An 18304-nucleotide genomic window follows, 5' to 3' on the forward strand; every position below is an offset into this window, starting at 1 on the left:
TAATATTATTTTAAATGTTTTGTTAACTTTGATCTTTAAAGTTAAAAATAAGAAGTTAATAATAATAAAATTTTATTAAAAAAAATATTTTATTATATTTTTATAATTTCAATACAATAATTATGTATATTTTATAAAAAAAATTATGTGTATACTTAAATTCAGTTGTAAAAGCAATATTAACAAAATTTTTGTTTTAATTACTATGAAGCGAGCAATTACTATATGAAAATGAGTTCATTGAACACAAAAAATAAAAGTTAAAAAATATCATGTTTAATTATTATTTTAATAATTTTTTTATTAATCATGCCAAACACGCAAGATAATTATAATAAAATTATTCAATGTAACATGTCTTTTACGAAAGAAAATTGAGACGAAAAAAACATAGCTATTTTTGTATTTAAATGCAACTTTTATTGTATTTAAAAATTCAAAAGATACAAAGTTTTTTTTAAAAAAATATATGATTATATTTATCTAAATTTTTATTTCAACAATATTCGTGTTCATTTAATTTAATAAAAATAAAATTAAAAATGCTAAATTTTACAAGTAGTTTTTAATAGTGTGTTTATAAGATATTATTTTATTTTAATTTTATTAAGATTCATTTTTAATCAATTCATATATATTTATCTAAATCATTTTTAATGTTATTTAAAAAAATATAAATATATTGCTATATTAGATATATTAATTTTAACTATTAAAAAGTTAATTTTATATATATAAAAAGAAAAAAAATTAATATTAGTATAAGTTTAAAAATTCGTCTATTTCAAATATTTTATTTAATTTATATCTAACAGTTATAATTTATTACTTTACTAATATATATATATATATATATATATATATATAATATTCAATAAATTCAATAGTTAATAACTTAATATTATTTTTTAATTATGTATATCCATATATTATATATTTTTTTAGAATTTTACAAGATTGGAGCCCTAAGTATAGATTTTAGTTACTTATCAACTTTGAAACTCTGTTGAAACCTCTCATGAATCCAAAAATAAAATTCACTTCCTAAAAACTATTCTAAGAAAACTCAAAAAAAGTGAAACGGACATTCCCCTTCTATACTAATAGGTCTTATGTTTATAATTTACTCTAACAATACGTTTAACGTACCTAAGTGTATTAGATTTCATTAGCACTTATATTATTATCAATTACTTTTGTGATAAGGTTTGATGGTTTAGTTTTGGAAATTTTATTTTTACGTTTTCATCTTTTATTGTTTTAAAATGCGTGTATAGTGAAAATAATAAAAGTTATTTCTACTATTTCTTGCACAAAATTTTAATAAAATAATGTTTGTATAATTTAAAATAAAAATATAGTTATATCAAATAACTCGTAAAACCCTGCGTAGAGATCTCAACCTTTGTTCATGTGTCTAAAGCTAGTACTCACAGAGATGAATGAATTTGCTTCTAGAATTGCACTTAAATTTGCAGCCATTTTATTTTGACATTTTGGCGAATGGCGAAAAGTCCAAGAATTTGGGTATAAGAAAACAGAGGATGCAGAGTTGAATGGCAAAAGCTAGTTGTGGAAAAGGGGTCATTATTAATTATTACAACCAAGGTGGGTGCCTAAGTCAGCAACAGCAACTCAGCATCCATCGTTAACTACAATTATTTATCTTTCAATCATATCAGCCACTAAATTGTAGTTTTAAAACAAAGACAAAAACAAATTGGTTCTGCCTTCAAAGTAGTACAAGTTGGGTGCCTCACTTTCGCCACACATCAATTATTTTGTTTTTTTGAACTCGCTTATGCCTTGTACTATTTTTTTAAACTGTGAATTTGTAATTTTTAGCTAGGGATGGAAACAGGTCAAACCGCCTGATAGGGGCTTGTGGCTTAGTCTGATCTGACCTTCTTAATAAACAAATTAGATTCAAACATTTTTTAAGGTATGTTTAAGTAAATAAGTCAGATCTGAGTTATTTATAAAGTCTGTTAAGCCTGACAGACTGGCCTGTATAAATATATATATATATATATATATATATATAATTTAAAAATAGAGCTATTAAAATATATTTAAATAATAAAGTTATTTAATAATATATTTTTTATATTTTTAATTCTGTTATTATTAAATTAATATATTATGTTATAATTTTATTTATTTATAATTATAATAAATAGAAATTATATTCTATTAAAAATTAAAATTATTTATACATGATAACACATTTTAAATAATAAATTTATTTAATAATAAATTATTATATTTAAATAATTTAAAAAATAGTTAAGTCTTTGAACAAGAATAAGACGTAATAAAAACTAAACGAAATAAAATTTAAAAATAAAATAATAAAATTATATTAACTTATTTTTTATATTTGTAATTTTATTATTATTAATTTAATTATTTAATTATTATATTAATATATTATGTTATAATTCTTTTTATTTATAATAAATAGAAATTGCTTAAATTTGAATTATATTTTATTTGAAAGTAAAAATTTATAAAAAAATGATAACAAAATAAAATAAAAAATTTATTATAATATATATATATATATATATATATATATATATAGTATATTAAGTTTAAATTTTTATATTAAGTTTTATCACATATTTTTTAATTAAGATAAAAATTTAGAAATATAAGTTATTTTAATTTAAATATAAATTTTAATAATTCTTCCTATGCTCATATGTTATTTTTCTACATCTATGAATTTTATAATATAAGTATTTATCATCTACAATTTTTATAATGACGATATTTATTTACTTTTTAAAATATAATAATTTGTTTAGCTAATTCAATAAATTTTGTAAGTGTTATTTTTTGTAATTATTTTTTTAATTTAATAGTTATTATTATTGTCATTATATATATATATATATATATATATATTACATTAAGTTTAAATTTATTTTTTTAAAAATATAATAATTTTCTTTTAATTGATTTAACAAACTATGTGAATGTTATTATTTTTTATCAATGTTATGTATTTACTATAATTTTATTTGTTGAATATAAGATGTCTTTAAATAAATAAAACATGTTTCTAAAATAAAACTAAAATATTCACTATTTATATAATTTTAAAAAATAAATCAAGAAAAATATAAATAAAATTTTTATTAATATAAAATATTTATAATTAATACTTAAATAATATTTTAAAAATTATTTATAAAATTATATAAATATTATTATAATTATTTAATAATTATTAAGAATATAGATAGAAATTAGAAAAATGTATAAACTAATTTGATAATAAAATATTTATATTTTTATTAATATTAAATTTTTTTTTGGTAACAGGCTTTGTTAACACGCTTTTGGCCAGGCCAGGTCAGACCTAAAATAAAACCTTTAACAGGTAACAGATCAGGCTCAGTCCTAATAATTATATTACAGGCCAGACCTATTTAGAGTAAAGCTTGGCATGGCTTGGCCTGTTTCCATCCCTATTTCTAGCCCTGAAATTAATTGAAGTTGTGAATTTATAGTTGAAAATTAGGTTTATAGTTGTATAAATATTTTATAAAATATAAAATTATTAAAATAAGTTATTCACTTATGTGGAATATGTATTCACAAAAATATAATTAACTTCAATAAAAGTTATACTTTTTTGTGAACTTAGTTTTTTACATTTTATCAAATAAATTTCAAATGGCTGAAGTGAATATATAGTCTTTGTCAAATATACACAGACTGGGGACAAAAAAAGGGGAACCTACCTAGCTGGCCCTATGAGTATATATAAATAATAAATTACATAAAATCATCATAGAAGCATCTGCATATGTTTGCCATCAATTTGTGCTGTCTTTTTCTTTTTCTTTTTTAAGTCAATACAAAGGATCTTTAGGACCTATTTAGATGAGTTGCCTGCCATAAATAACCTTTTGTTAAGTTCTTGGTTAATCAACCACTCACCTTATTACACCCACCTATATAAAATATTTATCTAATAAGAGAAATGTTGAGAATACACTTTTTAATATTTTTTAAATATATTGTTAGTTATTTATTAAAATTTATTAAAAATTATAAAAACATAATAAAGAATCATTAAAATAAGAGTAAATATTATAAATGATACTTTCATAAATTTTAATTAATAACTAAAAATATATTAAAAAATATCTTGTTAACATTTCTCTCATAGCAAATCAAATGTACAGGTAATTTTGCCTTGGAGATGGGCTTGTTGGGCTTGGGTGGAGTACAGTACATTCATAGTGACAAAAAAAATATAACGACCAAAAATGTTATGAACACTACATTAACTTTTGACCTCATGCGTTATGCATTGGACCTTCAGTCTTGTTGTGAGCAGTGTTGGGCCGATTTCTGAATTCTAATGAAAGGATAATATTTTTATTTTATGTAAATATTTAATTCCTTAATAAATAAATGTTATGAAATTCTACTACTTTTTTAAAGAAAAAAAATATCATTCTCTCCGTTTTTTTTTTCCTTTAAAAATATTCTTCCAAATAACTCTTCTTAAGAATGCGTTTAAGAGTTATATTTTGGAGAGAAAAAAGGGAAGGATAAAAATTTTATTTTTAATTTTATAAATTATAAAATATTAAATTAGTATAAATTTAACTAATTTTTATTGTTATAAATATTATATAATTATTAAATTAATAAAAAATTGTCTCTTGTTTTAAAATTTAACTTTAAAACATATTCTAAATCGAGATAACGGGAAGGAATGCCAAACAATTTAAATTTTATCATTTTACGTAATTGTGCTTTTTGTTTTATTTCTTTTTTGTGCAATAAATGGAAAGAAAGATTACAGGCTATGATATATAGATGGCCTCCTTTGAGACAGAGATTTTCTAACAAGAATAAACTCATGAATCCATCGCAACACACATTTTTTTATTTATTTTCAATCCATCTCAATTAAACCAAAGAAAAGATAAATTAGTGAGAAAGTCTCCATCCCATCCATACTTAAGTTGTATCTCTAGTGTTATAAATAGTCAATTCTCATATATATTGCTCAAAAGAAAAGGCTAATGAATAATTGAATTGACATTATGTCAACATGGGTGACCTGAATACACAATGCAAAATTTTAAGTGTATAAATTAATGCCATAATAAATAACAAATGAGACTAATTGGGACAATTTGTTATAAACATACTATTTACCTCTGCAAAAGTGATCAACTTTTCACAAAAAGTTGCTATATGATTGTGTCGTATTTGGTGAGGGTTTGATGAAACCTAACCTTATTATATATACAGGTAATGGATAATTTCAGTTTTCTTCAATTATAAACACTCTTATTTCTCACTTCTCAAACCACACGCAACTTATAATTTCAAGGAAAATGTTTATCTTTCTTTAGCCACTGTTGTATAAACTTATAATGATGTATCCACACGCAACTTACAATGATGTATGAACTCATAATGAACTATTGTTATTTTTAACAAGTTCGATTTATTTTTTAAAATAGTCTTTTGAATTTAAAAACAACAATTTTTTACATCTCAAATACATTATAAATTATAACTTTTTATATATTCATTTTAAAAAGATGTAGAAAAACAATTTCACATAACTATAGTGATAATTGAGAGCCTATTTGGATTGTCCTCGGATAACATCAAAACGGAAATTACACACTTTTATGAGAGTGTGCGATGGAAGTTCTAAGAAAGTTAAAGTTTTGATTATGCTAAAAGAAGGTCTTATTATAAAAATAAACGGAGTCTAGGAAGATAGGAAAAAAGGAAAAACTCTTTTAAAATGAAAATAAAATCAGTTACTTTTTTTTAAAAAAATAATTTATAAAATTTTAAAAATCTCTACCAGTTTTTCTCCAATTAATAGCTATCATCCCTTCCTTTAAAATAATAGTAATAATAATAAATAAATAAAAAGTGAAAAAAGGTATCTGTATCCGCTCCGTTCTCCAATCCAACGGTCCAAAACCCACTTGACCTACCATCCTCTGATATGAGCCGTCGCTGGCGCCTTTTTGAATACAATATACTTTCTTTGTCCCTTACTTCATCCATTGTTTTGTTGATAAATCTTATGTTACTCTTTCAACTTCTCCCTTTCCCCTCCCTATGTATCTGTTCCTCACTTCCTCCTATAATAATCTACAACCGTACGTTGCCTTATAATCGACCTCGACAATATTAATAATAATGGTAATGTATAGACATATATATAAATGTATGTGTGTGCCTCTTCTTTTCTTACTTTTTCATTTGTTGGGTTGTTAATTTTTCATCATCAGGAATTAATGTTGGTGCCACCTCCATGGCTGGAACAACTATTGTCAACCCCATTCTTTACCATGTGTCAAGCCCACATCAACGCACCCAGAAACGAATGCAACATGTATTGCCTCGATTGCAGAGACCAAGCATTCTGTTATTACTGTAGACAATCATGGCATAACAATCACCAAGTAATTCAAGTGGGTATTTTATTTTATTCAACACGTGTATATGTGTGTATATGTTCATAACTTTACACTATATAGTTTCTCAAAATGTTGTTTGTTCTAGATATGCATTTTATTTAATTAGATTACAAGGACAATTTTACTTATATATATATATATATATATATATATATAATGATGGAACTTGGAAGGATTGAATATTTTGATGTGCAAGTGCAATGCAGATAAGGAGATCTTCGTATCATGATGTTGTGAGGGTAGCAGAGATTCAGAAGGTTTTGGATATCAGTGGGGTTCAGACATATGTGATTAACAGTGCCAGAGTTCTTTTTCTCAATGAGAGGCCTCAGAATCAGCCTAAGACCAATAACGCTGTTTCTAGTGGTAAAAGCAATTCCCATTTGTGTGAAATTTGCAGAAGAAATCTCTTGGACCCTTTTCGTTTCTGTTCTTTGGGATGCAAGGTTGGTCTCTCATCAACTTCCCTTTTCCTTCATCCAAATATTAATTTCCCCCTTAATTTGTGTTGTTTTAATTTTTTTCTTTAAATATATTTTAGTGCATAAAAATCAACATTCTTTTAAAATAATAAAAAGCGTGTATTGTTATTTTAAGTGAATTACTAAAATGTAAATAAGAGCCAAGACTAAATTAAAAATTATATTTTTAAGAATACGAGAATATTTTTTTAACGAAGGGGGCATTGGCAAATTATAAAGGGTGTCCTTGTTGGTGATAACCAATGCCAATATACTCCAAAATGTTTAATTATATCCAGTTGTTTATTTAACCAAAGTCATGAGCCACATTCATGTGTTGTTTGCTAATATGGCGAACAATGTTTCCTAGGTGTTAGTTTCGTTTTTACTTAATTTGTTTATCGGGAAAGAAAAAAATAATATGCATATACGCATGAATGTTGGGAAAGCGATAAAGAAGATTTGATGTTTAATTAAAATAATGTTTTTTGTATCAAAACAGTGATGCATTGTGTGTACATAAATAATAATAGCTTGTAGGAATAAAGAAGAATGGGAATGCGAGTTTTGTCGTAAGCGCAAAGAAAGACGAGGAAATAGGGAGAATGCATGAAGGAATGGGAAGAGGGTTGCCATCAAAGGAAGAAGACGAAGAATTGCGTGAAGGAATCCACAAACAAGTATACCAAAGCACGTCTTCTCCTCATCTTCGGCCATCTCTACAGCCATGCTCAAATTCAAGAAGAAGAAAGGGAATACCTCAAAGGGCACCTTTAGGTCCCTAAAGTATATATTAATTAAAGAATAATGCAATTAATTAATGAGTTAATTTTTGATATTATGGTTTCATGATTAATTAGTTTCAAGCTGGATTTGAGCTCTTTATACAGCTCATTCCTCATAATCCCCATGTGCCCTTTGAATTGATGTCCTTAAAACAAAGCACTCTAACCTGTCTTAATGGGGAGCATTAATTTATTAAGTACTAAAAGAAGAGGTGAGCTTTTATGTTGCTTTTTATGATAGGCTGGCTTTGGGTGCAATAATGCTTTGCTTTGCTTTGTATTACTGTTTGTTAAATAAATAGTATATGAAACATGCTAGGTGTAAATGTCCCCTATACACATGAAAGGTTTTGTGTAAGGAAACAACTACTTTGTCTTTAATATCTTATCTTCTTTCAATAATTTTTAATTAAGACAAATGCTAACTAGTATTTTTAAACACTGGTTAAAGTATTTAAAAATTTCTTAATACACTTTTGTTACGAGTTTTAACTAGTTTTAATAAATAAGTGTGTTTATTATTTTTTAATTGTGATATTAATGAACAATAACTCGAAGGTAATGACAAAACGTGCAAGAATTTGTAATAAATATTGTCCAATTTCATCAAAATAAAAGAAAAATTATGAAATGCATCTACAGATTGTGTTTGATAAACTGTTCCTTCTCGTACTGGGTGATTTTTAAAAAAAGTACATAAGGGGACTTTAAAATTCATGCAATTGAATTTAACATGTTCACAAACATGCCAACAAATAGTTTTGATTATCTATTATCAGTATTGTGACTTAAAAAAATAAAATAATTAAGTATTTGAAAAAAAAAATTAAAATTAACAATAGGAGTATTTAAAACTCCATTGTACCTTCTAAAATACTAAAATCAATTATAGAATATTTAAAATTAATTGTTGGTTACACTAATAGTTGAAAAAAAATTACAAAACCATATATAATTATGTGACATTCATAAATATTCACAACTATTAAGAGGTTTGTTTGTATTATAAAAAAAAAAAAAAACTAAAGTGTAAATCATTCATATTTTCAAAAGGGAGAATCTATATTTTAAATAAAAAATATATAATTTAAGCAACTATGAATGGAAGACAAGGTAACTTTTTTAACAATACAGTTACATCAGTTTGTTTAAAAATACTTATTACAGTAAATGAATTAATTATTTACATTTAATAAATTAATTAATATATAATCATGAAGTAATCAATCTATAAATTATGAATGTATGCCCGGTTTAATTATCTCTATTAATCATCTTTAAGAATTATGTTAATATTATTTAATTTTAAAAAAGTCATCCACAATTCAATTCTATCAATCAATACATTTAGAACAGTAACGAGTTGAAAAATAATAATAAAATGCATTATAAAGTAATTTAATTTTGTTTGAATTTTTTATTATTAAATGTGTACTTTGTAATAATTTTGTATAAAGTTTTAAAGCTAGATATTAGTTGTTTAGTTGTAAAAAAATCAATAAAATATGATAATTTTTTTTTCTTTAGTCTGGGGTGAGCTTTGATTTTATAATTTTTTAGTCATAAAAGTATTTTGAAAGCTAAATACTTGAAGTTTTAAGAACTCATAATTTTCTATGAAACATGTAAAATCATTTCATGGCCACAATAAAAAAAAATGGAGTATAAAAGTATATGTCATACTAAGTAGGCACACCACTAATGTTGCATGGCCACACAAAGGGATAAAAATGTAAAGGGCTTTTAGTGGTACTCCTTAGACATAAAATTGAAACAAAATGGCTATAAAAGGTCATTAACATATCTCTTTTTAGGCATATTATCTTGCAAAATATTGAGTGGTTATGAAAACAATTAGAAATTTTAATATCAATAATGTAAGAAACTTAAATATTGTAATTTTTTAAAATTCTTTCTTTCTACAAAGTTGTAGTTTAAGCAAGATCCACGATTTTGAAAAATTAAATTCAACTTTCATCAATTTTAACCGTATTGTTTTATCTTCTTTATCTATATTTTTCTTCTAACTAAATTTTTATATTAGAGAATAATAATTTTAATTTGTTTTAAAACTTACATAAATTGATTCTCTCATCTCAATTTAAATTTATTTCTTTTAATTGTATTGCTTACACAAATAAAAGTAACAATTTTTCAGTTGAAACTTAATTAAGTGAACCACCTTAAGTGCTTAAAGTTTTAGATATATGACTCAATAATTAAGATATCTTTTAAAATTATTTTATTTAATGCTTATTTAAAGAATTTGTATTTATAAATTGAATAAATTAGTGGTCAGATATCATGAATAATTTCTTTTTGGTAACAGGACACTTATAATTTGAATTGAAAATAAATTAAATTACAAGAGACGAAGAACGAAAGAATTGCAGCCCTAACGTTTAATCGCTATTATTATATAAATCTTGCATGATTCAATTTTCCTAATTTGTTAGATTAAAAAATTACTGCAGATTCCGTATTTTGTTACAATAAAAATAATTTTTTTCTATCTAAGTAACTAAAAGAAAACACCCTATAAAAAATGCCATTCATTAATAAATAGTTTACTATTAGATTGGTTGCTGTCAGAATAATATTTACTTTAAAAAATTAAATTATTGATATGAATTTATATTAACAATATAACATATTTACATGCAGTGACAGATACAAATTTTTTTTATCGCGGGGACAGTAGATACAAATTTTACTACATTAATAATATAATATAATATTTATAAGTATAAATACATATCATAATTCTATATTAAAGTAATTTTAACAAAATTTGGAGATAATTATTTAATAAAATAAAAAGTAGCTGAAGAGTGTTTTTTTACAGTAAAGTAGAGACAATTAAAATATAATAATATATATATTAGTAAAAAGAAAGTAAAAAACATAGTGGAGTACTTGCTCCCACTCAAATATAGTGTATCTGTTTTTGTTTACATGTCATCAGTTTAAACCTTTTTATATTTCAATTAATTAAAGTTATTTTAAACGTAATATTTTATATAACTATTACACAGGTCATTGAATTTTAATTATATAACAATATATAATTAAATAAATTATTGAAAATATACTATTAATATATCAATATTAATCTAACATTTAAATTAACAATTTAATTTTTATTAAAAAAATATCACAGTAATAACGACTATATATCTTATATTGACTAATATTTTTTATAGCGACAATTTTTAATTTACTTTTTTTATTAGAGATATATTAAAATTATAAATATATTCATATTGTTTAATGCTTTCCCTATGTAATTGGTTATTAGGAAAAATAAAAAGGCACGGGCAGGTTTTTCAATTGGTCAAAAGGAGCACATATATACATTTTTATCAAAATGTCGTGTTACTAATAACGGATTGAAAACTCATTTTTTTGCTACTTCTTAATTATTATTTCACTTTCAACAAGATAAGTCGTATAGCTGGTAGGGCCAAAAATATTACAACTATTATTATTCAACAGCCATAAACTACAAAAAGTGTTTTATACTAATAAAAAATTATTAGCATAAAATAAAATATCACCTACAAACTATTTGACATTATATTAATCTTTCTTAACGTAGATTTTGATTAATATAAATTAAATTATAAATATAGCCATATGTTTATCATAATAATATGATATTATATTAGTAAATATTTTTTTATAGAAATATATATATATATATATATATATATATATTAATAAATATTAATATGATACATCAATAATATATACTAATTTTTTATAGTATGAAAATATTTATTTATCACCTAAAAAATTAGTATATATTATTGATGTATCAAATATTATTGCAATATATTATACAGTGAGTATAGATTTGTAATGTTTATTCTAATAATTAAATTATCATTAAACAAAAGTTATGCCAACAAAAATAATCCCAACGCTTAATTTTTTTCATTTATTAATAAATGATATACTTTGCACTATTAAATCTATGAGTGTTGTGTAACATTATTAAAACAACGTATTAAATTTTTAATATAGATTTATACCGTTTACACTAACAACTAATTTTTATTAAATAAAATTTATATCAACGAAAATAAGTTTAATAACAAATATATATTATTTATTTGTACGTAAATTTATTATAAAAGTAATACTATTTTAACACTCGGTTTGAGAGTCTACCACCTATTCTATACAAGTTAAAAAATAGTTATGTTATAGTTATACACAGATATGTAGATCTGAGTGTTAAAATAATTTTACTTTTTCTTTTTATAATGAGAATAGCTGATAAATTAGAGATTATTGATTAATGAAAAAGCATAGGATAAAATTCTTATAAAAAACTTAGGAGTAAAAATTACAAACTAATGGTCGAAAGGGTGGATATAAGGTAAGGGAAAGGGTAGGTAGCTATAGCCTAAACGAATCCAACACGTACTTACACAAATAGGATCCGAAGAGTGCCTTTCTTGCCAACTTGGACTTGTTCTCACTCTCACATGGAGCTGTCGTTGGCAACTATAACCGCACGGCACTGACATCCTGTTTCAAGTTTCAAGCTTCAAGCAAAAAGGTTTTCAGAAAGTCATTGAACAAGAAAGGCACAAAAGGTACAAATTCATAGCAAAAAGTTACCAATTTTAAGTACTCTCTCTCACCCTCTTTTCATCATCTACCAATTTTACTATTGCTAACAAATAAACACTTTGCTTGTGTGTGATATTATTGGTGAAACTCCAATGTCTACTGGGTCAGTTCCTACACAAATGGAAGAATCAAGCGTTTCTAAACATGAAGAAGGAAAAGAAGATGCAAAGATGAAGAAGGTGGTTCAAGCGCAAGAGGTGACTGAAGAGTTAGAAGAGTGCAAAACACCAACTTGGTCGGGTAACAAGATTCCTCTCATTCATAATTGTCCACCTGCCCCAGGAAAGAAAAGAAGACCAATGCCACCATTTCCTTCACGCATGAAAAGATCATCAACAACTGGGTTCAACTATGTAGTAAAACCTGATGAGGTAGAGTCTTTCTTCCAATCAATGTTCGAGCTTACTAGAGTTAACAAGTCCCGTAGAAGTATGAATTACTTTAGTGGGTAAATGAGGATGAAGAATCCTCACATGATAATAACCATCCAACTTTATTAGAATTTTATTTATTCTCTATGCTTTTCTTCCCTTTTAAGATAACTTCCACAAGGGGAAAAAAAAGATGTATGTCAATAAGTTTCCAAGTGAATAGAATATATTATGTCTTCTTGGCCATTTGTATTCTGTGAATTTTCCATCAGCATTATATAAATTTCATTCATTTTGGAGAATCATCAATTGTAACTCAACTCAACCATACACACGGACTGGACTTTCATCTTGGCTTCACTCAAATGTATATTCCAAAAACAATATGTTGCGGGGAAAGCAGTAATATTTGCACCTTTATCTGATGCTTTGAAAGGCACAGTAATTTCTGCTTCGTTCAGATAATATGAGAGATGACCCCACAAAAGGGTACTCACTACTCAGAGCTATTCAACAATCCCTAGTTGGATATCACTGAAACACCTCTCAACTGTTGCTTTAGTTATTAATCACAGCTTATTCAAAAGATACATTTTGGATGTTTATGTTTTGTATGTTTTTGCTGAAGTTACCTACAAGAACAAAAGAAAACTTTACGACTAAAATGCTTACTCAAAGGAAAAAAGAAATAAACAAGAGTCTTACTAACTAGTATCTTCAGAATATTGATTAAGAATGTATTAAATCATAATGTGAGTATCTTAATGACAAATTTTAATTGAAAAAGTGTACATTTAATTCGACACTTGTATTTGTCATTTAAAAGAGTCAAAATCAATATCGTAACATAGAGGAATAGACACGCACATATTAAAATTTTACATGATAAAGTCATGTATATTTTGTGTCTATCTCTCTCTCTTAATAAACATTAAATAAGTGAGATTTTATGAAAATTAATAAGAGACATAATTAAAAAACTTGTTCATAATTTATCATGTGACATGCAAACTCTTTGTAATGGAGTGATATTGAACAAATTTTTGTAATGGAGTGTTATTGAACTCCAAAAAAGCTAAAATTACACTAGGTAAAAAGGAATAGAGAATCAAGCCCAGTTCCCATTGATCTTTCAAGAAGAATAATTGATGGTAAATAATCGATTGGGACTTTCGATGATAGAAATTTCTTTTTCTTCAATGGCTACAAAAAACGAAACTTGGAAAGCAAAAAAGGAAACAAAACAAATGAACAACATAGAGAGGGAGACAGAAACCCTGCTCCACTCTTGATTAACTTTATATGCCTACGAGTCACGCTCATGCGATAGCGCTTTGCTATCCATGGGGACCAAGACACACCCCCACGAGCACCACGAGAACAACACTTTAGTTCATTATAAGCATCATTTTTCAGCCATTAGAACCCACCCAAGGCTTTGGATCTATAGAATTCAACATATATGTTAGGGCCTTTTAAATGACATTACTTATGGCCCTTCATAATTCAACATCAACCATTTGGGTCACTCATTTAGAGCAACGAGATTGTTTGCTTTAAAAAACACAAAATTGATGTATAAATTGGACACAAAAATGTGGATCAAGCTTGATATACACCACAGCCAACATATGAAATCCAGGCCGAATAAGAGTTTTCTTTTTTCTCTCAACAGAATACATAGGAGTTGAGTCTATGACATTAGCTCTAATTCTAATTAATGTTTTGACTTTGGTCAAACATCCTATTACTGTTTTTTTTGTGTGGTGGTGACACAGATTTCCTTTAGTAACGCATACCCATCCTAATTGTACTTTTCTATAGTGTACTGTTTAGAGTCTGCATCGGTCCTATGCTATTTTCCATTGGGCTTGGACTGTTTGGAGCTTCAGTCCTGCTGTTTGTCAAATTTTAGACCAAATAAAGTACTAAACAAAAAATTAATAAATATTAATTTTAGATATAAAAAGACTAAACAAAATGAAAATAAAAATTGATTTTTTATTAAAAACTATAATATTTAATGTTATTAATATATTAGATAATATATTTTTAATAAAAAATTTATTATGTATTATTAAACATTACTACAGAAAGTCATAAATAAATTATAGAAGATCGCCACGTCATTTAAAAAACACTCTAGTCATTGAACTTTAAAAATTTACCACGCACAGAAAAGTAACGTAAAAATTAAGTCACCCATACGTATAAAAAGATTTCTTATATAGGGAGTGAATATATTAATTTAGAGAGTTGAATGACTCACCAAAAAATAAAATAAAATTATATGCAGTAAGTCATTTCATTTTTGTTTTCCTTCATAAAGTATATTTCCATGAATCCAAACATAACTTTAGATAGAAATGCTAAAATAACAATACTTAAGAGTAGTTATTCTACATAACTTTTTGTAGAGATATGGGGGAAAATCATGTAAAGTATTATAAATAAGAACGTTTTTACACTGTAATTTTTACTAGGTTAGGACCACAATGCACTTTAAATTAAAGGCAAAAGGACGTGCCTTCTAAAAGAATAACTTTAATTTTAAAAAATTCTAATCTATGAAAATATTATATAATTCTTACAAGAGACGATATAAGGTAAAGCAATAATTTCCCTTTGCAAAATTAAGTACATGATCTCTCAAGACATATATTTATCTTATAGTTCTGGTGATTGCTGGAGTTTGATGTGATTAATTGTGCTAAGGCTACATCCAATAAAGTGCGTGTTTTTCTCTTTATAGTAACATCAGTTTTTTCATTTAGCCAACTACATATCAATTTCTTTCTTTCCTTTTTCCATATTTGTTGGTCAAATATTTTGAACTTCTGTCTGTAATAAGGTCTAGCTATTTTTGTTCAGTGTTTATCATTTATTTCGGCGGTGTTTGTAATATGATACTTATCAGTTATCACCTTAATTAGTTACGAAGAGACAACATAATGTGTATGTATAGCAGCAAATACTGTCTTTGCCTGAGTCAGGGTAGACTTCCAATTCGACAATTCTAGAATTTCCCTTGTACTTTTGGCCAGATTGGTAACTGAACCTGTAAAACAAAGGCAAGATATATTAATCAAGAAGCTCTAGTAGTAATTATCTTCCTAAATCATATGTAATTGAGAAACGTGGTATGGAATCAGGACCCTGCCTGGTTTTTAATTTCAACAACCCAGCCAGAAAAGGAAAATGTTTGATTTACCAGTAAAAATAATTGTCTTTAGGTATGTCTTTTTTAATATTTTTTGAGTATATTTAAAAAATGATATATTCACTTTTTAGCAATTCAAATTGTTGCAACCATGCTCATTCATCAGCTACTCATCTATTGAACCGCAACTTTTAAATCAATTTTGAAGGATGGTTCTTGGAAATTGGTGTATTGATGTATGACCAACTTCTTTTAAAAATCAGACAAATAAAATATCATTCTTTTGATGTTTACACCAATGATACAACACTATTTCTATATACAATTTTGAAGGATCGATGGGACACCAAAACACAATGGCACACTCTCCAGAACTTACCGTTCACTTTAACCCCACGTATTTACTTGGTTCATAGGCATTTGACACCTGGTTTCCACACGTCAATCTCTAGAACCCTCACAAGGTTTAGCTAATGATAAAAAGAGCATACTTACCAAATGATTCCTCTCTTCATTCTACCATCGCAAAAAAGCTTAAAGGGTGAGTCAAGGAATAGTCAATGGCTCCAAAGCGTGCTGAGAAGGTGGTGGTTAAATCCACCAAGAAAGTTGTGGAATCAAGTGTACAAGTTTCTGTTGTGGGTAGTAACAGCCAAAGATTAACACGAGGCAACAAAGTAACTCAAAGAGAAGAAGAAGTAGGTGGTGTGAGGATCATTCCCATACAAGAAGTGACTCCTAATACCCAAAAGGATTCAAATGCCACAACTGAAACCAAAGCTGAGCAAGAAAACACTCAAAATGGTGTAGTCCAAAATCAAAAGGAAGAGCAAAAGAGAGACAATGAGGAAGTACTCAAAGAGCAACATGCTGATAAAGAGCAAGTAAAGAAGGGCAAGACTCAAAAAGGGCATAATGGTAAAGAGAAAAAGAGGAGAAAAAGAGGGAGAAGAAGAGAAGGGTACCAGAGGTATGTGTACAAAGTGTTGAAGCAAGTGCACCCTGAAATGGGAATTTCTTCAAAATGCATGACTATTTTGAATAACTTGATGAATGACATGTTTGAAAGGATTGCTTATGAGGCTGCAAAACTAAAGGACTACACAGGGCATATGACATTGTCTTCAAGGGAGATTCAAGGAGCAGTGAAGTTGGTTTTGCCAGGAGAGCTTGGGAAACATGCCATTGCTGAAGGTGTCAAAGCTGTGATCACCTACACCTCCCATGCATGATGCCTGATATAACTTAGTCTAAGTCTCTGGACAAGATTTCTATGTTTAAATCAGTGGGGTAATGTAGTGTGTGAACTAGAAATGTGTTGTTTTTGCTTTTGCATTTGCATTTTGGAGAAGCAGCAGACAAATGGAAAGGTTGCCGATTTCATGTGATGTTGCTTCATTTATAGGGTTAGAATTGTATATTACCTGCTGTTGTCCTTTATTGCTTTGTTTGTAATGTTATTGCTGCTTTCATTTTCAATGATTTTCTGGGTTGTTGATCAGAAGTTTGGTTTTATATTTCGTAAAGTTCTACCCGGTGGAAGAGATTAGTGGTATGTTTTACGTCTTTCATTGAACTTGAAAGTGATATTTATTGAAAGCAACTACGAATTTGTTGGTGGGAAAGACACTACTAATAAAATCAAGTATATTTGTGTTTGTCCAACGTTGTTACTTAGGAATTGAGGGGCAAAACATAATAGCAGGCGCACATAGGCATGATTTAGACATGAACCTAATTGTTGTGAGAAATTTCTAATTTTTAATTTAAAATAAAAAATTTTATTTATTTAAAAATAGGAAGTTATATCAATTATTTTAAAAGAAATATCTTATTTTGTTTAAATTTAAGAAAAATGTTTCTATTTAAATCAAAGAGTTGTATCAATTTATTTAATTAAAAAAAATATTCCTTCATTCATGTTGGAAGAATTGTTTTGATTTAAATAGGGAGATCATGAATCAATACTCACCCACCATTCAATAAGGTCAGTTAAATACTTGCGGGTATGGAATGGTAATTAAATTTATATTTATTAAATAATCGCAAAAAAATACTCGAGATAACAATAAATATATCTGAGCATGAGTACCAGTATTCATTTATAAAAAAAATTATGTGAACGAGTATGAGAATTATTATTTTTAATTAAAGTGTAGATACCGAGTCTAAATATACATACTGTGTATCATATAATTCGAAAATATAGATTAAAATTGTTATACCCTTGAGTATAAATTTGGAGATAATGATTTTTAAAAAAATAAGAAGGCATAAAATGGGTATTACAGGACTTAATCAAACCTGTATAATCCCCGACTGGTGGGTCACGTTTAAATTTTCAAACTCGTTCTAGTCTGCTAGTTTAGGGATTAATAGTATAATTCATTTTTCAAACAATTAGGTG

The 18304-nt window shown here is 26.3% G+C and overlaps 3 protein-coding genes across 3 annotated transcripts; all 3 read left to right on the plus strand.

Annotated features, from left to right (window-relative positions):
• The first annotated feature begins 1503 nt into the window (after window positions 1-1503).
• Window positions 1504-7725, plus strand: LOC113859745. The gene is made up of 4 exons (XM_027492442.1): window positions 1504-1527; window positions 6291-6473; window positions 6686-6925; window positions 7474-7725. Exons 1-4 carry the CDS (start codon window positions 1504-1506, stop codon window positions 7723-7725), a joined length of 699 nt encoding a protein of 232 aa, XP_027348243.1.
• A 4733-nt stretch (window positions 7726-12458) lies between these two features.
• Window positions 12459-12818, plus strand: LOC113859746 (cyclin-dependent protein kinase inhibitor SMR1-like). Its single transcript, XM_027492443.1, has one exon. The coding sequence runs from the start codon at window positions 12459-12461 to the stop codon at window positions 12816-12818; it is 360 nt and encodes a 119-aa protein (XP_027348244.1).
• Window positions 12819-16457: 3639 nt separating this feature from the next.
• On the plus strand, window positions 16458-17129 carry LOC113859747 (histone H2B-like). The gene has a single exon (XM_027492444.1). The coding sequence runs from the start codon at window positions 16458-16460 to the stop codon at window positions 17127-17129; it is 672 nt and encodes a 223-aa protein (XP_027348245.1).
• Window positions 17130-18304: the final 1175 nt, after the last annotated feature.

This window comes from Abrus precatorius, unplaced genomic scaffold (assembly GCF_003935025.1).
Source record: "Abrus precatorius isolate BTA unplaced genomic scaffold, Abrus_2018 Scaffold2, whole genome shotgun sequence".
In the NCBI taxonomy this organism is placed as follows: Eukaryota; Viridiplantae; Streptophyta; class Magnoliopsida; order Fabales; family Fabaceae; genus Abrus; species Abrus precatorius.